This window comes from Heterodontus francisci, chromosome 8 (assembly GCF_036365525.1).
Source record: "Heterodontus francisci isolate sHetFra1 chromosome 8, sHetFra1.hap1, whole genome shotgun sequence".
NCBI classification, from domain to species: Eukaryota; Metazoa; Chordata; class Chondrichthyes; order Heterodontiformes; family Heterodontidae; genus Heterodontus; species Heterodontus francisci.
Window position 1 is genome coordinate 19,410,286 of NC_090378.1, and position 22,289 is coordinate 19,432,574.

At 44.0% G+C, this 22,289-nt stretch overlaps 1 protein-coding gene across 3 annotated transcripts in view; it reads right to left on the reverse strand.

The window, feature by feature from the left end:
* The window catches only part of gtf2b (general transcription factor IIB), a 40,355-nt gene extending 19,195 nt beyond the window's left edge, over positions 1-21,160 (reverse strand). The window contains exon 1 of one of the 3 annotated variants that reach the window (XM_068036722.1): positions 21,088-21,160. In XM_068036722.1, coding sequence (XP_067892823.1) covers positions 21,088-21,104 — 17 coding nt within the window. In that variant the 5' untranslated portion in view covers positions 21,105-21,160. Of the gene's footprint in view, positions 1-13,518; positions 13,599-21,015; positions 21,036-21,087 lie in introns of those variants that run through there. The other 2 variants (XM_068036723.1, XM_068036721.1) reach the window with 2 other exon arrangements.
* Positions 21,161-22,289: the final 1,129 nt, after the last annotated feature.

Genomic DNA, 22,289 nt, shown 5'->3' on the forward strand with positions numbered 1-22,289 from the left:
CTCATTTAGGCAAGAGATAATATTTAACATTCCAGTAGAAATTAAATTAAAATGATTTTTTATGTAAAAAAAAAATCAAGAAAATCACTGAAGGCAGACCATTCAGCTCATCTTAATTCATCAGCCAGAGAAATTCTAAAATGCTATCTCAGCATTCAAATGCCCAAGAGGTTTTAGGGGTTTACCAGTGTTACTTCTTCCTGGTAGTCTTTCATTCATTAATCACTAGTTGAAATCTCTGATAATCCCAAATTTACTTTCTACTAGTGTGAATGTGTTCCCTTGTCCAACTCTCAATTTAAACTAACATTGGAGAATTTCCATTCCAATAGCTTATATACATCTAAGATTGCTCTTCAGACACCTTTTCCTGACTGAAAAGCCCAATTTTTTTCTCGTAACTCAGACCTTATTGTACTATCAATCTCATGGCTCTCTCTTCTCTGCTGTGCCTCCAGCAACCAGAACTCAAGGAGTGGTCAGACCAGAGGACTATACATTTTGGCCACAACTTTGACATTTTACTGTTTGGACTATGTAGCTCAATATGCTACTCTTTTAAACTGTGCTGCAATGGTTACATATGTTGAGCATCGAGTCCTGCATCATTTTCACTTCATTAGCTACTTTAACACCATTCATCAAGATGTTAGTTACAGACAAAGGATTCACTAGATGGTTCTAGGATTGAATCTATTTTGCTCGAGTTGAGGAACAAAGGGGCAGTCGTTACATTGAGTTTTTTTAAAACTAGAGCTCTAAACAAGATAGGTGAGCAAATTTGTCAGCAAATTTCAAGTGTGAAATAAAAATGTCTCAGTATCAAAGGAGACTTTAACCCAAATATAGTCTAGGAAAAAAAAAAGTGCTTAGAGTAGGGAAGGAGATGAATTTCCTTTAAGTGCACAAGAGAACTTTCACAATCAATGTTTCCAGTCCAAAAAGTAAACACTGTTTGAATCTTGTTCTGGGAAATAAAGTAGGGCAAGTGGAGTACATTACAGTAAGATCAAGCTAATGGACACCTAATTCAAATTATAGAAAGAGATCAGAAATCTAAAGTAAAAATGTTTAAATGAGAAGAGCTAACTTCAGTTCTTTAAGGGAGCTAGAACAGGTAGATTGAAAAAGGTGAATCGAAAAGGTTCATTCAGATGTTCATGGAATCAGAGCATCTTGAGCAGGTAGTGGTGAGCTGCCTTCTTGAACCACTGCAACCCATGTAGTGTAGGTATACTCAGTGCTGTTAGGAAGTTCCAGGTTTATGACCCGGCGACAGTGAAGGAACGGCGATATAGTTTAAAGTCATGGTGTGCACCTTGGAGGGGAATTGTAAACGGTGTCCCGATGCATCTGTTAGAGGTGCTAGAGATCACAGGTTTGGAAGGTGCTGTCAAAGCTGGTTTGCAGCAGTGCATCTTGTAGACCTACATACTGCTGCTACTCTACACTGGTGGGGGAGGAAGTGAATAGTTAAGGTGGTGGATGGAGTGCTGACCAAGCAGGCTGTTTTCTCCTGGATGGTGTAGAGCTTCGAGTATTGTTGGAGCTGCACACATCCAGGCAAATGGAGTGTTTTCCATGAGACTCCTGACTTGTGCCTGGATAGGCTTTGGAGAATCAGGTGGTAAGTTATTGCCACAGAAAACCCAGCCTCTGACCTGCTCTTGTAGCCACATTGATATGGCTGGTCTCTCCAGAATGTTGGTGGTGCAGGATTCAGCAATGGTAATTGGGCAGCAGTGGCACAGTGGTTAGCACCGCAGCCTCACAGCTCCAGGGACCCGGGTTCGATTCTGGGTACTGCCTGTGCGGAGTTTGCAAGTTCTCCCTGTAACCGCGTGGGTTTTTGCCGGGTGCTCCAGTTTCCTTCCACTGCCAAAGACTTACAGGTGATAGGTAAATTGGCTGTTGTAAATTGCCCCTACTGTAGGTAGGTAGGGAATATGAGATTACTGTATACATGGATGGCTGTTGGTCGGCACAGACTCAGTGGGCCGAAGGGCCTGTTTCAGTGCTGTATCTCTAAAAATTTAAAAAAATATAAAAATAATGCAGTTGAATGCCACGGGAAGATTGCCAGATTTTCTCTTGTTGGAGATGGTCACTGCCTGGCACTTGTATGGTTGGAATGTTACTTGCCACTTATCAGCCCATGTCTGGCTGCATGCAGGCATGGACTCTTTCAGCATCCAAGGAGTCACAAATGGTACTGAACACTCTGCAATCAGCAGCGAACATCTCCACTTCTGACTTTATGTTGGAGAGAAGTTTATTGATGAAGCAGCTGAAGATGATTGGGCCAAGGACACTACCCTGAAGAACTCATGCAGCAAAATCCTGGGGCTTAGGTGACTGGCCAACAATCACAGCCATCTTCCTTTGTGCTAGGTATGACTCCAACCAGTAGCAATCTGCCCCTCCTCCTCTTTCCCCCCTCCCCAGATTTCTATGATTTCAGTTTTGCTTGGCTACGTGAAGCCACACCCTGCCAAGTGGTGCCTTGATGTCAAGGGCAGTCACTCTCGCCTCACTTCTGGAATTCAGCGCTTGTCCACATTTGGACAAAAACTCTAATGAGTGCCCCTGGCAGAACCCAAACTGAGGAGTGAACAGGTCACTGCTGAGTAAGTGCCACTTGATAGAACTGTCAATAACACTTTCTATCATTTTGATGATTAGAAGTAGTCTAACAGGCCTCACCCTTCCTGACTGGATAGCCACATCCAGAGGGATCATTTTCTGCAGTAGAAACACAAAAGACACAAGTAGTAAAGTTTGGGAACAGCAACATCAGGACCCAGAGCGTTACACTGCATCTGTTGCCCAAGAACTCCAGCATTATGATGGATGTCGTTGACAATCTTCAAGAAAGGCAACAAATCTAACTGTGGAAATTAAAGGCATCCTTTGCAGAACACTCCACTTGGTCCACAAGCATGACCCAGAGCTACCAGTTGCTTGTCATTTTAATTCACCACCTTGTTCTCATGCCCACATTTCTGCCTCCTGCAGTGTTCCAGTGAACATCGACACAAGCTCAAGGAACAGAACCTCATCTTCCAATTAGACATTCTACAGCCTTCTGGTCTCAATATTGATTTCAATAATTTCAGACCATAAGCACCATTTTATTTTTTATATATTTATATTTTAACCATGTGCTAGTCTTAAACTTAATTTTCATGTTTTTGCTTTCGTACAGAGCTGTTCATTCCTCTGCCATTAGCCCAGTGGACTCTCACCTGTCTTTTACTATGGCTATTACTACTCCCTTTGCATTCTGTTCCATGACATGTCATTTAATCTCCCCTCTCCATCCTATCATGGTCCTTCACCACACCCACCTCCCCCACCCTACCCTTTCACTTGCTCAATAACTGTTACATTTCTAACTTTTGCCAGTTCTGAAGGGTCGCAGACTTGAAACGTTAACTTTCTCTCTACACAGATGCTGCCTGACCTGCTGAGTATTTCCAGCACTTTCTGTTCAGATTCTGTTGAAGTATGGATGTCCTCCAAAATTCATCACAATCCTTCATCTACTTCATGATGATATGCAAACAGTGATCCTAAGCGACAGATCCATTACAGACCCATTTGAGGTTAAGGCAGCAGTCAAAGTTGCATCATCGCCCCAACTCTTCGATATTCCTAGCTGCTATGCACCAACTGACTAGAGAAGAGCTCCCTGCTGGAGTGCAGCTTATTTATCAAATGGACAGTAAACTAATGTCAGACTTTCAATTCACTCAGTACCCTTGGATGCATCTCATCCGACCCTGATGCTTCATCAACTTTAAGTATAGACAGCCTATCCAATACCTCTTCATCAATTTTAAATCCTTCTAGTGTATTAGTTACCTCCTCTTTCACTGTGGCCTGGGTAGCATCATCTTCCTTGGTAAAGTCAGACACAAAATATTCATTTAATACCTCAGCTATTCCCCTGCCTCCACATGGAATTTGCCCTTTTGGTCCCTAATCAGCCTACTCCACCTTTTACTATTTATATGCCTATGGAAGAGTTTGGGATTCCCTTTTATGTTAGCTGCCAGCCTCTTCCTACTTTCTCTTTGCTTCTCTTATTGGCTTTTTCACTTCCCCTCCAAACCTTCTCTACTCAGCCTGGTTCTCCATTCTATTATCTACCTGACATCTGTCATAAGTACACTTTCTTTTTCATCGCTATCTCTTTTGTCAGAGAGCTATGGATTTATTTGCTCCATCTTTGCCCTTCAAGGGAATATACGACTGTGCCCGAACTATCTTTGAAGGCAAGTACAATGTTCAGCTAGTGTTTTTCCTTCCCACCTTTGATTCCAATTTATTCAGCCCAGATCCATTCTTACCCCATTGAAGTTAGCTTTCCCCCAGTTAATTATTTTTATTCCGGTGTGATGGAAACCACACCTGCCAAATGGAAACATTAATTTCATCATTTGGAACCTTTGAACACTAACTGGACACTGAACATAACTTGTTTTAAAAAGACCACAGAACAGAGACTGAAAACATGGCTGCACATTTGCATCCTGAGAGACTGTTGTCTAGAGAGACAATGGAAGTACTCCCAAATTCAATTAGCCAGATGGGTTTTGTCAATTGGGATGATCAAAAGACATTGAGCCATTGAATATGCAAGAGCCAGCATTCCACCCACCTCCTCCCTCCCCTACACCCAAGCTTTGAGGAATCCACAAACCTCACAGACGAGGCTGTTTCAAACAAGGAGCTAGTCACATAACTAACCTGCTGGTGAATCTGGGGGATTGACTGAATTGTGCTCACAATAAAGTTTTGAGACAGACTGCTTTTGGAAGACAAAAGAGAAGCAAGGCCTCTCTCGCAAAGTTTCAGAGAGCCATGGAATTAATGCGAGCCTCAAGACAGATGACCCTGCAGCCTTTTGGTACCAGCAAAACTAGTTTGCACTTGGCCCCTATGAGAACTGCAAGACTTAACTTCAAATACTTTACATCAAATCCAAAACCAGTAACTGAATTCCATCTACTACTTCAAACCTTCCCCTCCAATTCTTTCTCTTCCTCTGTATCTATTTGGGTGTTTATCGCGTATGCATGCTAGCGTGGTCACATCGCCTATTTTTAGTAGTTTTAAATGAATTAGAGTTTTAAAGTTAATAAACTTACACCTTTCTTGTTTAAAATCAGAGAAAACATGTCTGGTTGATTTCTTTACAATTACAATGAGAGAGCAGCGAGCAAGGACTCAGAGGGGAAGCTAAAAACACTCAAGTTAAACCCTGTTACGGCCAAACCATGAAATGGCCGAGAAGGGAGCCCTTGACCCCTCCCTCACCTGGTCTTAACACTAGATTGTTCTTTGTCCTTTTCCATAACCAACCTAAATCTTATGATCAGTCACCTAAATGCTCTCCCACTGATGTGATCCACTAAGCCCACCTCATTCCCAAGAACCAGGTCCAGCAGTGGTCTAGTCGGTCTAGAAACATACTGTTATAGAAAACTTTCCTCAACACTCTGAACTGTTGCCCCTCTCTGCCCTTTACACTACTCTATCCCAGTCTATATTTGGATATTAATATTGGATATTTTAACCTCCTTTAGAGAAGGAAATAAGGTACCTGGTCTGACCTACACATGACCCACAGCAATGTGGTTGACACAAATGTCCTCTGAAATGGCCTAGCAAGCCACTCATTTGTTAAGGGCAATTCGGGAAGGGCAATAAATGCTGGCCTAGCCAGTGACACCCACATCCCATGAATAAAAAAATTTAAAGTCCCCCATTAGAACTACTCTACAATTCTTGCTGCTCTAATTTCCTTGCAACTTTATTCCTCATCTTTTCTTGTAGGCTGGTGGCCTACAGACAATAGATGTAATTGTACCTTTTTTGTTCCTTAGTTCTAGCCAAACAGATTCTGTCCTTGACCCTGCAGGAATATCCTCTCTCTCCAGCTCTGCAATACTCTCCTTAAATCAATACCACCACTCCTCCCCCTTTTCTATCTTTCCTGAACACCTTGTATCTAGGAATATTTAACACCCAGTCCTGCCCTTTCTTTGAGCCAGATCTGTTATAGCCACATCATATTGCCACCTGTAACTCACCAATCTTAACACTGTGCATTCACATACATGCACATTAACCCTGATTAAAACTTTATTAATGTCTCCCTTACTCTGACCCCCACCCAATAACTTACTATTCCTACTCTAGTGCTAATCCATCTCCCCCAGTATTGCACACCTTGGTATACCAGATAGTTCCTCCTAGTTCCCATATCCCTGCCCAGTTAGTTTAAAAACTCCCAAACAGCACTAGCAAGTCGCCCGCAAGGAAATTGTCCCAGCTCTGTTTAGGTGAGACCCATCTGGCCTGTATAGGTCCTGCCTTCTCCAGAACTGGTCCCAGTGTCCCAGGAATCTAAAGCCCTCCCTCCTGAACCATCTTTCCAGGCACACATTCATCTGCACTATCCTCCTATTTCTACACTCACTTGCGCATGGTGCTGGGAGTAATCTGGAGACTGCCACTTTTGAGATCCTGCTTGCTAATTTCTTACCTAGCTCACTATACTCTGCCTGCAGCACCATATCCCTCTTTCTACCTATGCCATTGGTACCAATGTGGACCACAACTGCTGGGTGTTCACCCTCCCCTTCAGGGAGCTCTGCAACCGTTCAGTGACATCCTTGACCCTGGCACCAGGGAAGCAACACCATCCTGGATTCATGTCTGTTCCCACAGAAACACCTGTCTGTTCCCTTGACTAATTGAATCACATCACCACTGCTCTTCAAGTATTTTGTGCCCCCCTGTGCAGCTAAGGTGCCATGGCCTTGGCTCTGGCTGCACTCCCCAGATGAATCACTACTTTGCTCAGTAGTCAGAACCAAATGTCAGTTGGAGAGCGAGACGCCTCAGGGCTCTCCTGCACTACCTGCCAGTTTCTTCTCGACTGTCTGGCAATCACCCAATCCCTCACTCTCTCTCTGCATACTCTCAAGCTGTGGGGTGCCCACCTCTATAAACGTGCTATCCATGAAGCGCTCAATCTCAGATGCACCACAGTGACACCAGCTGTTGCCCAAGCTCTGAAGCCTGGAGCTCAAGCTGCTTCAACTGACACTTCGTGCATATATGGTTATCCAGGACACAAGCAGTGTCCTTGAGTTCCCACATAGCACAGGACTCCTGGAAAACAATCATCCTCGTCCACAAGGGATAGCCAGTAGTCCCATGTTATAGCTTCACCAGGTTGGCACCTCATTCTGCTACTCTTCAGGCCAGGGGATCAACCTTGGTTCAATAATGGCAATGGTAGAGTGAGAAATATGCCAGGCCATGAGATTACAGATTGTGGTTGAATGCAATTCTGCTGCTGCAGATGGCTCACAGTGCCTCACGGATGCCCAGTTTTGAGTTGCTATCCCATTTAGCACAGTAGCAATGCCACACAACACGATGGAGGGCATTCTTCTGTGAAGATAGGGCTTCTTATCCACAAGAACTGTGCAGTGGTCACTCCTATCAATACTGTCATGGACAGATGCATCTGCGGCAGGTGGATTGGTAAGGGTGAGGTCAAGTAGGTTTTTCTTACCTATTGGTGTTCTCACCAGCTGCCCAGGCCTCATCTGGCAGATATATCATTCAGGGCCCAGCCAGCAATGGCACTACCGAGCCACTGTGATAGATATTGAAGTCCCCTTCCTAGAGTACATTCTGTGCCCTTGCTACTGCCAGTGCTTTTTCCAAGTGATCTTCAACATGGAGAAGCACTGATTTATCACATGGAGGGCAGCAGGTTGTAATCATGAGATTTCCTTGCCCATGTTTGACTTGGGGTCTGGAGTCAATGTTCAGGACTCCCAGGGCCACTCCCTCTGAATATCACTGTGCCACCATCTCTGGTGGGTCAGTCCTGCCAGTGGGACAGGATAGACCCAGGGATGGTGATAGAGGAATCTGGGCTATTGGCTCTCAGGTATGATTTGACAAGTATGACTATCAGATTGTTGCTTGACCAGTCTGTGGGACAACTCTCCCAATTTTGACACAAGTTCTTTGATGTTTGTGCAAAGTCCTCCTCGCTGTCAGCTAGGCAGGGTGTGCCTTTATTGATGCCAGGTGGTTTGCCAGTTTTATTCTTATTCAACTTTTCTGCAGTGTTCTGATGCAACTGAGTAGCTTGCCAGGCCATTTCAGAGAGCAGTCAAGAGTAATCCATGTTGCTGTGGGACTGGAGTCACATGCAGGCCAGACTAGGTAGGAAAGGCCGATTTCTTCCTCTGAAGGATACTGGTGAACCAGATGGGTTTTTACAACAATCCAATGATTTCATGGTCACCATTACAGAGACTAGCTTGCAGAGTAAAGCAGTAACAGAGGAATGGAAGGCATTCAGGGAAGAGATAGTTCAAGTACAAACAAGGTATATTCCTTTGAAGGAAAAGGTAATGCACCCAAAAGGTAAGGTGCCCAGGATGACAAAGAAAATTTAAAAAGTTCAAGTAAGTTTCTGCCAGTTGCACATTAGCTCCTGATTCGGGGCCATATTTGGAACACAGAGGTGAAAGATAAAGAAACTGGCCTTATTCAACAGAAGGCCCTAACCGTGTGCAACATCTTACTACACGAGATAAAGACTGGAGAAAATTTCCTTTTCAATTTTTAAGTAACGGCCCTGAAAATCCACTGCCGTCCTGGTGTACTCCCATCGAACTTCAGTAGGGCTTCTCCAGAACAGTCAGCAACTCAGTCAGGATCCAGATATGACAGCTTTTGTTGATATTTCCCTTATGGCCTTTTTGTTTTGCTGCCAGGGGTGGGGGGGCAATCGCCTCCATTTGTTCCAGTCAACAGAGGAAGGGTTGGGGGTCACAATAGGAACTGTCAAAGTTGCTGCATATTGGGGCTTCAGTGGAACCCAGGGTATGGTTGGCAGTAGTATGTTCACGGACGACTGGCTTTAGTGGGGTGCACCTGCGGTCCGGGGCAGGATTGAGTCCCAAATCCCACTGAACCTCCATTTTTAAAAAAATTCATTAGGACCCCTACCAGGGAGCTGTTCAGCACCAGTTGTTTCCAGGGAACTTTCACCTTGCACCTCACTTTAACCACCTCTACCAGGCTTTCCAGCCATTTGCCTATGCCTGGTGCCCAAGATATGTCCCAGGGATGTGGGACCCTGCCCTTGACATTGGTGGACAGATGCCAGCACTTGCGCTCAAATGTATACTGCTCCCCTGCTGATTTTCAGGGCTAAACAACTTACTGTTGTCAAGAAGCAGTTGTGTTTCTACTATTTCAGAGATTGGCAACAAATTCACTCGCTGTGCAGAGCTTTGCCATCCTGGAGAATGGGCCCAAATTATCAATATGCTCTCCCAACTGCTGAAACTTTGTGCTAGAAGTGCAAATTTGTACAATTTACTCTTTGGTTTCTATTCTGATCACAAGGAGGTGGAAGGTTATCGGGGGTAGGAGGAAGTGTGGAATAATCAGTTCAGCCATGAACGTATTGAATGGCGGAGCAGGCTCAAAGGGCCGAGTGGCCGACTCCTGCTCCCAATTTGTATGTTCGTATGCATATGCATGAGGGATCAGGTAAATATAAACAAGGTCTATCAATCACTTTCACAATGTTGTGTAATTGTTTCAGATTTGAGATTTCACCAGTGTTTTCAATTCAAATAATCTTTCACTTCAGAGGAAGAGGAGGGAGTTCTCCCTGACGTCCCAGCCAATAGTTACCCCTTAATGATCATAAAAACATTATCTGGTCATCATTGCTGGTTGTGGGAGCTTGCTATGCACAAATTGGCTGCCCCATTTCCTACATTTCAGCAGCAACTACACTTCAAAAGTCCTTCATTGGATGGAATATGCTTTGGGACGTCTGGTGGTTGTGAAAGGACGATATAAATACAATCTTTCTTTATGCCAGGGTATGTTTCAGTTAATGATCAGGAAAATAGAAAGTACAGGAGGGAATCGAGAAAATTGAAATGGGTAGGAGAGAGAGATTATGAGAAAAGATCAACAGGCAACATTCAATTGAACCCTAAAATATTGTATAAACATATAAAGTTTAAGCAGTTACCTAGGGCCTATCAAAGACCCAAAGGTAAAGGCAGAGCACATTGGTGAAGTATTAAATAAGTACTTTGCATCTGTCTTCAGAAAGGAAGATGCGAAGATCACACAGAGCAGCAGAGACACCTTGGTGTCCATGTACACGAATCCTTATAAAAGGTGGAAGGGCAAGTTGACAAGGTGGTTAAAAAGTATATGGGTTACTTGGGTTTACAAAGAGAAAAACAGAAAACCAAAGATTACTGGTTAGGCCTCAGCTGAAGAATAGTGGACAATTCTGGGCATCACTTCAGGAAAGATGTAATGGTGTTAGAAATAGTACGGAGGTGGTTTACTAGGGATGAGAAACTTCAGTTATGAAGAGAGGTTAGGAAAGTTCAGACTGTTCTACTTAGAACAGAAAAGGTTAAGAGGTGACCCAACAGAGGTTTTCAAGATGACTGATTTTGATAGTTCTGATATAGAAAGGTTACACCCTCTGGCGAGTGGGTCAATAACTAGGTGGTCACAGATTCAAAATCATTGGCAAAAGATAGAGGAAAGATGAGCAGAAATTTTTCACTCAGTTGTCAGGATCTGGCATGCTGTACCTGAAAAGATGGCTGAAGTTGATTCAATAAACAATTTTAAAAAGGGAGTTATACAAGTACTTCAGGATAAGGAGTTTACAGGGTTATGGACAAAAAAGGCTGGAACCACTAAATATGACTGCTCTTTCAAAGAGTCGTGCAGACATGATGGATCAAATGGCCTCCTGCTACACTGTACATTCCTATGATTCTATGTGTATTGCTTTTTCTTATGTGGATTACTTTACTGTGCATTTTTCTTCCCACTTACATATCTTGTCCAACTCATTCCGTAATTTAAGCTGGCTCCTGACACCACTGCCTTTCCTTGTTTGGCATCACTGCAAATTTGACCACTTTGCATTGGGTACCTGAATCACTCATTTATGTAAATTAGACAGTGGTGGCCCCAACCTCAAGCCCTGGGATCCCCATTTAGCATTTCCCCCCCATTGAACCACCTCTTACAAGTACCAAAATGTTTTCTAGCCTTCGATCATAGACAATCAAGCTCAATACCATCACCACATTTCTACAGACCTTAGTTTAAAAACTACAGATTGACAGCACTGCAGAAGTTATTTTCCCTAAAATATTAGACAGGAAGCGTGTCTTTTTAAAAACTTACTTTGCAGTATATCAGCAGTGACCAAAACAAGAGTAGATCAGCACCAAACCTACTCTGGCCCCCTCCCCCACCCCCAACTTTTTCCAGTACATTGATGACTATCAGTGCTGTTTCCTGCTCTGAAATGGAAAACTTTCAACTTTGCTTCTAATTTCCACCCTTCTCACCTTCATATGGTCCATCTCCATCGACAGGCTATCCACTAATATTCATTACAAGTCCACAGACTCCCACAGCTACCTCTAATACTCTTCTCACACCCAGTCCCATGCAAGAACTCCATCCCACTCTCCCAGTTTATCTCCACGCATCTGTTCTAATGCTACATTCGACAACGCTTTGAGAAGTCTTCCTTTTTCCTCAACTGAGGATTTCCCCCCAGTGTCCAATCCATTTCCCACACTTCAGCCCACACCCCTTTCCTTCCCTCCCAGAACCACAGCAGGGCTCCTCTTGTCCTCACTATCCACCTTAACAGCCTCCACATCCAAAGGATCATCTCCACCATTTCCCCCACCTCCAGCAGGATGCCACCAAACACATCTACCTCTCCCCTCCTGTCAGCACTGCAAAGGGATCGTTTCCTTCGTGACACCCTAGGCCACTCCATCACCTGACATCTCATCCTCTTCCCATGCAATTACAAGTGTAATACGTGCCCTATAACCTACTCATCATCCAAGGCCCCAAACATCCTTCCAGGTGAAGCAGTGATTTACTTGTACTTTTAATTTAGTCTACGATATTCGCTGCTCACAATGCAGTCGCCTCAACATTCTGGGGGGGTGGGACAAACACAGAATGGGTGACTGCTTTGTGGAACACCTCTGCTCAGTCTGCGAGCATGACAGAACTTCCAAATGCTTGCCATTTTCATTCACCACCCTGCTCCCAGGCCAACATTTCCGTCCTGCACCTGCTGCAGCATTCCAGTGAACCTCAACACAAGCTCAAGGAACAGCATCTCATCTTCCGATTAGGCACGCTACAGCCTTCTGGACTCAATATGGAGTTCAATAATTTCAGAGCATAACTGCCTTTAAAATTTTATTTTTTAAACTATGTGCCTGCCTTAAGCAGGTTTCAGGTTTTTGCTTTTGGACAGAGCTGTTCATTAACACTCACTGGACTAATGCTTTGTCTTTTACTACAACTATTCGAACTCCCTTTACCTCTGTTCAGTGGCATCTTGGTCACTTAATCTCTCCTGCCCTATCACACATCTTCTCCCTGCCCTTTTCACTTGCTCAAAACCTATTACATTTCTAATCTTTGCCAGTTGTGATAAAAAGTCAGACCTGAAACATTAACTGTTTCTCTCTTCACAGATGCTGCCAGACCTGCTGACTATTTCCAGCACTCTGTTTTTAGATCAGCTATAAAATTTTAGGGAGGGTACACAACAAAATAAAAGTTAACTAAACCGTGCAAATGAGCATAAAGCCCCAAGTTACCAATTGCAGGCTTCTAAGTACATAATGTACACATTGTTGTCTCTGAATAAGATTAGCACCATAGAGATGTTAAGGATGGGTTGTCCCAAGTGAAATCAGCTAACTGAGCATACACTGGAAATTAAACCCAGGACATTTCTGATTTGTAGGGCTGAAGTGAGCCCTCAGGGGAGTGTATTAATGCACTAGTACATTATGACAACCTTGTTTTGTATTGAAAGTTTCTGCAATTATAGTCTATGCTTGCAATGCAATAGAACTAGTGTGCCTAATTAAAAAACTTCAGACATGCAAGTCAATTAGATTATGCAATACCGTACCAATGCACTGTACCATAAAAGGCACAATACACTCACTCCTGGAATTCTCCACAATCCAGTTTGCTGTTTGCATGAGGACATGCTAAGCAGAGATGACGTTTCTTGGAAGGAATGGCACAAGGTTTAGATGCTACCACAAGTGGAAGCATTCGCTCCACACCTACTCTCAGGTCATTTAAGTATTTTTTTTTTTAAAAAGCCCCAACCCATTCGATCTTTCTCAATAGCTGTAATTGCTGCTATGCATCCTGTACATTGTCCACTGTACCTAACACAACCCAAGCCTTGCAGATGCTAGAGACACCGAGGGGTCAGGAGGTAAGTGACCCACAATCAAACAGCCCAACACTTCTAACAAAGTTTCCGGGACAGCAGCAGACAGGAGTGGACCTGCAGGAGGAACACGGAGTTGGGAGCAGTTAAAATAAAGGCCGAGGATGGCAGCATATAGCACTTACCTTCCGGAAGAGCAGCAGTCAGGAGTCCAGGTGCCCCTGAGTTTGAAAAAAGCGAACAGTGGCATCACAGGAAAGCTGCAAGGTGATTGGGTGGTGAGTAACTGCTGTGAGGGAGTATCTATAAATAGCTGGGTATAGTATCTCAACAACTGGCAGACTAAAAAGTAAAAAAAATTAAGTATTAATTCTAAGGAATAAGTGAGTAGCTGGTGACTATTATCTTTGAGTAAAGGTTTATTTTAACTAGCAAACTGCACTGATTAGTAGGATTTATCTGTACTAGTAAGATTTTATTAATAGTTCAAAGGTGTTTTATTATTGGTAACTTTTTCCAGCAGTAGCAAAGGGACAACTAATAAATAAAGGAATGGTAGGGTTGCTTCAACCTCCAGAGTGGACCTCCAGTGATATGTGGGAGTTCCAGGCTGCTTCCCATATCCTGGGTAAACATTTGTGCAGGAAGTGTTGTCAATTGCAGCAACCTGAGCTCCAGTTTTGCAAGTTGAGCAGCAGCTGTTGACACTGATGTGCATTCGTGAGGATGAGAGCTACGAGGATAGCACATTTATAGATGTGGTCACCCCACAGCTTAAGAGGGAATGGATGACTGCCAGACAGTAAAAAAAAAAGGAACAGGCAGGTAATGCAGGAGACTCGAGTGCACCTCACTCTCCAACAGGTATTCAGTTCTGAACACTGATGCGTGATGCTTCATCTGGGGGAGTACAGCCAGAGCCAAGTCCACGGCACCACAGGTGGCTCAGCTGCACGGGGGGGGCACAGGTAAGATTGGAAGAGCCATAGAGATAGGTGATTCAACAGTCAGGGAAACAGACAGGCATTTGTGGCTGCAGACATGAATCCAGGACGGTGTGTTGCCTCCCTGATGCCAGGGTCAAGGATCTCACTGAGCTGCTGCAGAGCATCCTGAAGTGAGAGGATGAACAGCCAGCAGTCCTGCTCCACATCAGAACCAATGACATAGGTAGAAAGAGGGATGCAGTCAGAATTTAGGGAGCTAGGTAAGAAATTAGCAAACAGGACCTCAAAAGTAGTAATCTCCAGATTACTCCCAGTGCCACACAAAAGTGTGTGCAGAAATAGAAGACAGATGTATGGCTGGAAAGATGGTGCAAGAGGGAGGGCTTTAGATTCTTGGGACATTAAGACCTGGTCTGGGCGAGATGAGGCTGGTACAGGCTGCACCTGAACAGAGCCAGGACAGAGTTTCTGGTGGGACGTTTTGCTGGTGCTGTTGGGGAGGGTTTAAACTACTTTGGCAGGGGGATGGGGATCTGAGGATAGACTCAAGTTAGGACAAAATCAGAAATGAAATGGAAGGCAGAAAATTAATGGATGAGTCTGGAAGACAGGAAACAAAGGTTAGAAAATTTTAAAAGTTTGGTAGTGTTCAAGGGTATCTATTTCAATGCAAGGAGGATAGCAAATAAAGCAGATGAACTGAGGGCACAGATAGTCACGTGTCAGTATGATATCATAGCTATTACAGAAACATGGCTTAAGGAGAGACAGGAATAGCAGCTCAATGTTCCTGGTTACAGGGTTTTCAGATGCAATAGGGAGGGGGGAGTGGCAATTTTGGTCAAAGAAACTTTTACAGCTGTGAGGGATATTTTGGAAGATTCATCAAATGAGGCCATATGGATTGTGCCAAGAACAAAAAAAAAGGGGACAATCTCACTGCTGGAAGTGTACTACAGACCCTCAAACAAACAGTCAGAGGGAGATAGAAGAGCAGATATGTAGGCAAATCTGAGAAGTGCAAGAACAATAGGGCAGTAATAGTAGGGGATTTTTAACTACCCCAATGTTAACTGGGATAGTTTTAGTGTAAAAGGAATTGAAGGAGCAGAATTCTTGAGGTACATTCATGAGAACTTTTTTGGCCAGTATTTAGCAAGTCCAACAGAGAGGGTGCAGTTTTAGACTTAGTTTTAGGAAATGAAGATGGGCAGGTGGAAGGAAGTGGCAGTGGGAGAACATTTTGGTGGTAGTGATCATGATTCAGTCAGTTTTAACATAATTCTGGAAAAGAACAAGAATGGAACAGGAATTATAGAGTTCTCAATCGTAGCAAAGCCAATTTTACTAAACTGAGGAGTGACTTAGCAAAAGTGGACAGGAAACAGCTACTTGAAAATAAATCAGTGTCAGCAGTGGCAAGTAAGGGGGAGATTCAAGGGGTTCAGAGTAAACAAGTTCCCACAAAGAAAAAGGGTGAGGCAGCTAAATCTAGAGCCCCATGGATGTCAAGGAGCGTACAGGGCAAGATAAGACAGAAAAGGAAAGCTTATGTCCGACATAGAGATCTCAAGACTACAAAAAAAAAAGTATAGAAAGTGGAGGGGTGAAGTCAAAAAAGGAAATTAGGAAAAGTAAGAGAGCAAGAAAGAATACTGGCAAGCAAAATTAAGGGAACCAAAGATGTTTTATCAACACACTAAGAGCAAGAGGTTAACAAAGGAAAGAGTAGGGCCCATAAAAGACAAAAAAGATAACCTACGTGTAGGGGCGGAAGACATTGGTATCATGCTTAATGAATACTTTACGTCTGTCTTCACAAAAGAGGGAATGAAGCAGATATTATAGTTAAAGAGGGGTGTTAAGTATTGGATGTGAAACATAGGGAGAGGAAGTATTAATGGGATTAGTATCCTTGAAAGTTGATAAACCACCAGGGCCGGATGAAATGTACCCCAGGCTGTTAAAAGCAGCAAGAAAGGAAATAGCGGAAGGTCAGATCATCATTTTCCAGTCCTCACTGGATACAGGTGTGGTGCCGGAGGATTGCTAACATTGTACATGTTTAAAAAGGGAGTCAGGGATAGGCCGAATAACTAGACAAGTCAGTCTAACTACAATTTTTGCAATTGGAAGCCTGTGACCAGTGGTGTACCACAGGGATCGGTGCAGGGACCCTTGCTTTTGTAGTGTATATTAATGATTTAGATTTAATATAGGACTTATGATTAGTAAGTTTGCAGATGACACGGAAATTGGTGGTGTCGTAGATAGTGAGGAGGAAAACCTTAGATTACAGGACGATGTAGATGTACTGGTATGATGGGCAGAGCAGTGGCAAATGGAATTTAATCCTGAGAAGTGTGAGGTGATACATTTTGGGAGGACTAACAAGGCACAGAAATATACAATGGGTGGTAGGACCCTAGGAAGTACAGAGGGTCAGAGAGACCTTGGTGTACTTGTCCATAGATCACTGAAGGCAGAAGCACAGGTAGATAAGGTGGTTAGGAAGGCATATGGGATACTTGCCTTTATTTATAAAGGCACAGAATAGAAGAGCAGGGAGGTTATGATGGAGCTGTATAAAACCCTAGTTAGGCCACAGCTGGAGTTCTGTGTACAATTCTGGTCACCACACTATAGGAAGGATGTGATTGCAATGGAGAGGAGATTCATCAGGATGTGGCCTGGGCTGGAGCATTTCAGCTATTGAGAGACTGGATAGGCTAGGGTTGTTTTCCTTAGAGCAGAGAAGGCTGAGGGGAGACCTGACAGAGGTATAGATAGGGTAGACAGGAAGAAACTTTCCTTTAGCCGAGGTGTCAATGAACAGGGGGCAGAGATTTAAGGTAAGGGGCAAGAGGTTTAGAGGGGATTTGAAGAAAAAAATTTCATCCAGAGTGTGGTTGGAATCTGGGACTGCCTGAAGGGGTAGTAGAAGCAGGAACCCTCAACATTTTAGTAGTTAGATGAGCACTTGAAACGCTATAATATACAAGGCTACGGGCCAAGTGCTGGAAATAGGATGAGAATAGATAGGTGCTTGATGACCAGCACGGACATGATGGGCCGAGGGGCCTGTTTCTGTGCTGTATAACTGACTAGTAGTGGGCAACTTATTGGAATCTCTTGAGACAGGATAAACTGCCACTTAGAAAGGCACGGATTAATCAAGGCCAGTCAGTATGGATTTGCTAAGGGAAGATCTTGTCTGACTACCTTGATCGAATTTTTTCAAGTAGTAACAAGGAAGATAGATGGGGGTAGTGCAGTTGATGTGGTCTACATGGATTTTAGTAAAGCTTTTGACAAGGTCCCACAAAGCAGACTGGTTAAAAAATAAAATCCCACGGGATCTAGGGAAATGCAGCAAGATGGAGACGAAATTGGTTCAGTGGCAGGAAACAAAGGGTAATTGTTGACAGGTGTTTGTGTGACTGGAAGGCTGCCAGCAGTGTTCTGCAGGGCTCAGTACTGGGTCCCCTGCTTTTTGTAGTATATATTAACAATTTGGATGTATATGTAGGGGCCATGATCAAGAAGTTTGCAGATGACACAAAGATTGGCCATGTGGTGGACAGCTGTAGGCTGAAGGAAGATATTGATTATCTGGTCAGATGGGCAGAAAAGCAGCAAATGGAATTCAACCCAGAGAAGTGCGAGGTGATGCATTTGGGGATCAAACAAGGCAAAGGAATACACCATTAATGGGAAAATACTGAGAAGTGTAGAGGAAGTGAGACACCTTGGAGTGAATGTCCACAGATCCCTGAAGTTAGGACAGGTCGATATGGTGGTTAAGGAGGCATATGGAATCCTTTCCTTTATTAGCCGAGGTATAGAATACAAGAGCAGGGAGGTTATGCTGGAACTGTATAAATTGGTTAGACCACAACATGCAGTTCTGGTCACCTCATTACAGAAAGGATATAACTACACTAGAGAGGGTACAGAGAATATTTACTAGGATGTTGCCAGGACTGGGAAAATGCAGCTATGAGGAAAAAATTGGATAGGCTGGGGTTGTTCTCCTTGGAACAAAGGCGGCTGATGGGAGATCTGATTGAAATGTACAAAATTGTGAGGGGCCTGGATAGAGTGGAGGTGAAGGGCCTACTTACCTTAGCAGAGAGGTTAGTGATGAGGGGGCATGGATTTAAAGTGACTGGTAGAAAGATTAGAGGGGAGATGCGAAAAAAAATTTCACCCAGAGGGGGATCTGGAACTCATTGCCTGAAAGGGTAGTTGAGGAAAAACTCAACTCATTCAAAAGAAGTCAGGATATGCATCTCAAGTGCCGTAATCTGCAGGGCAACAGAACAAATGCTGGAAGGTGGGCGTATCGTTTTTCAGCCAGCACAGACACATTGGGCCAAGTGGTCACTTTCTGTGCCATAATCTATGATTGTAAGTACCCAGCCATGTTCTAAATTAGCCACGGTGTTGATTTAGCTACTATAGCTAAGCTCATCAGTGGCAACCTCCAAAGTTGGAAATTGCCATTGGCTGGCATTTATGGCACGAATATTTGCATCTTGCCAGCCAAGCCAAGTTACAAACATACAAAAGGAGGACAGGGAAAGATCAGGTGGTCAATCAAGCCTTATACACACCATTAAAACCATCTACACCTCATGTCCGAACAAAAACACAAACTTCTATTTCTTCTTTAAACCTTTGCAGACAACCAAGCTCCAGAAGACTACAACAACTATCCAGTCAACTCAACTATCTTAAATAATATGAGATGTCTTCTACTTGCAGGAACTCCTCCAGCTCTCTACTGCACATTTGCAATTTATGTACACTCATCACATACAACCAAGAACTTTAGCAAAAGTGTCCTAGGGCTGTGGTTATTGGCCAGACGATGTTTGGGTTCAGTATGACTTGAGTCATTGGATGGTCTGTCCTTTGATCCCTACAGGTTCTAGTTTATCTAGGGCTCCTGGGTGCCATAAGTGTCAAGAGCAGTTACATTCACCTCCACTCATGCATTCAGCTTTTAATTCCATGTCTGATAAGATTATTAAACAAAGCACCAGCAATTTATATGATTCTAAAAAAAAAATCAAATGTTACAGCCAATAATACCCAAACTTAAAAATAAATACTGTTTTTGCCACTTCATTCTCCCCATCCCTCACTGGATTGTAACAGGATGTGCAGTCCTGAGACTATAATATAAATCGCAGTTTGATATGAATATATAAATCCATATGGGATAGAGCAAGCAGATCCTGTTGTAAAGCTAGCTGAAATGGCCTCCCTTTGCTAATATAAAGTGTAGGATGCAAAATCATGCACCTATCTCAGTATATTATCTGTAACTTGCTTTCCTGCACAACACATACAGAATAAAGAACAGGTGCACAAGCAGCTTAAAACCATGCTTGAAAAACTGCATTAAAATTTACACCAGTTGTGACTTCACAATGTTATGACTTCAAGTCCTCTCCCCAGTTTTCATTTCAACCTCGTGTTAACATTGCACCCAACACCAGAAACTGGGATTTTTTTCTTATACTCGTTCATGAGATGAGCATCACCGGCAAGGCCAGCATTTGTTGCACCTACGAATTAAGAGCAGGAGGCGGCCACTCGGACCCCCAAGCCTGCTCCACTATTCAATAAGCTCATGTCTGAACTGGTTACTCCACATTCCCGCCTGCTCCCGATAACCTTTCACCCCCTTATCAAGAATCCATCTACCTCTGCCTTAAAAATATTCAAAGACTCAGCTTCCACTACCTTTCGAGGAAGCAAATTCCAAAGACTCACAACCCTCAGAAAAAAATTCTCATCTGTGTCTTAAATGGGCAACCCCTTATTATTGAACAGTGACCCCCCAAGTTCTAGATTCTCCCATAAGGAGAAACATCCTTTCCACATCCACCCTGTCAAGACCCCTCAGAATGTAGTGGTGAGCCCCCTCCTTGAACTGCTGCATTCTGTGCATCGTAGGTAAACCTGCAGTGCTATTAGGGAGGGAGTTCCAGGTTTTGGACCCAGCGGCAGTGAAGGAACAAAGGTATAACTCCAAGTCAGGATGATGTGTGGCTTGGAGAGCAACAAGATGCAGAACTACATGCAACCAAAGGCTGCAAGATAATGGGGTGGGTGAAAAACGACAACAGATAGAATTTAGACAAGCTTCGCAACGCCAACTTTAGAAGTGGGGCTTTGCACTAACTGCACTGATCAACCCATTGTTTTTTTGGGGGCGGAGAATTAAATAAACCTTCGCGGCTCCGCCCGGGCTACTGGGATTCGTGACTTTGATATCAAAACCGCTGGGATCGACGCAGACTCCGCGTCTGAACAAAAAAAAAACACACCCACCCGCCGGCTCACTGGCTTCCCGAAGGCGGCGGACTCCGGAGCCAGGGCTGCGATTAATCCGGGGACAAAAAGATTCGAATTAAACAGACCCTCCCGCCCACCTCCTCGCGAACAATGGGGATTTGGGGGGAGGGGGAGGGGGGGGGGCGGGGGCGCACCGTGGAACTCTCGAGCTCCGAACGCGCCGCTCGCGCATCGAACCCGCGAGACGGCCCTCGCGCGCAAACTCCCCCCTCGCCCCCTCCCCGCGCGCCCAACGGAACAATCACGCCCCCGCTTCCACCAGCTGCTGTGCAAGCTCCCTCGGAACGTCTCCCTCGGCCACCACTGTCGCTTAAATCAAGGTGATACAAGTATGTAATTTATCTTAAAATATATATATTTTTTTACCCCATACGCCCCGGTGGGAAGGAGGACAAGCTAATACTAATAATACATAAACAGACGGCGGCAGCCGCTTACCGACTACCAGACGCCATGTTGCCTGTGGGAAGTCAGTGACACAGCACGGCTGCGGCCTCCTTTTATAGACGCACCTCACGTGATACGTCAGCCCGTACGGCGAGGCGGATGTATCAAAACTCGCTGTTAACTGAACGCGGAAGGAGGAAATTGTGAACTGTTGTCGTATGTGGGCAATTTGAATTCAAGCGTTCATTTGGACTGAGGCTCAAGATTCGTTTCATGCATTCCACTGTTACTATTCAACAATATTCTATGAATTGAGACAAAAGAAAGACTTGCATTGACATAGCGCCTTTCACAACCGTTGGCAGTCTCAAAGCGCTTTACAACCAATGAAGTACTCACTGTTGTTTGAAATACAGCAGCCAATTTGCACACAGCAAGCTCCCACAAACAGCAATGATTAAGGGATAAATATTGGCCAGAACACTGGGGAGATCTCCCCTGCTTTGGGATAATGCTAGGGGATCTTTCACTTCCACCTGAGAGAGAGTTTAACATCACAGCCAATGAATAGCATCTCGCAACAGCGTACCACTGGAATAATAGACTAGATTTTTGTGTTCAAGTCTTGGCGTGGAACCCACAACCTTCTGACTCAGAGGCAAGAGTGCTGCCAACTGAGTCACAACTCTCAACAATAATAAATGAAATTAGTGTTTTACTTCCTGAAAGGGGCAGCTAACTGTTCTCAGCCAGGAATCAAATTGCTACAGCAACACAAGGGGCCTTGGGGTGAGCAGGGAGAGTAACATGACATCCAGAAAGAAGTGCAGAGATAGGAGCTACAATATTAATGGGACAAGGAATAAGGATGCTTCACACTTATCTCTACCAAAGCTACCTGTTCACACTTCTTCAGGCCAATTTCTACTCCTTTGTCTGCAGCATTTGACATGGTCGATCATTTTATAACATCACCTTTCTTTGTTGTCCAGTTCTGTACCCCTTGTAGTTCTATTTCCGAGCTGTTGTTCAGTTGGTAGCACTCTTGTGCTTGAGAAGGTGTATGTTCATGATCTCATGCCAGGACAGGAGTAGAAAATCTATGCTTACACTCCAGTGCTGCACTGTCAGAGGTGCTACTGACTTTCAGATGAGATGTCTGCTCTTTCAGGTGGATGTAAAAGATCCCATGGCACTATTTTGAAAAAGAGCAGGGGAGTTCTCACTGATGTCCTGGCCAATAATTATCCCTC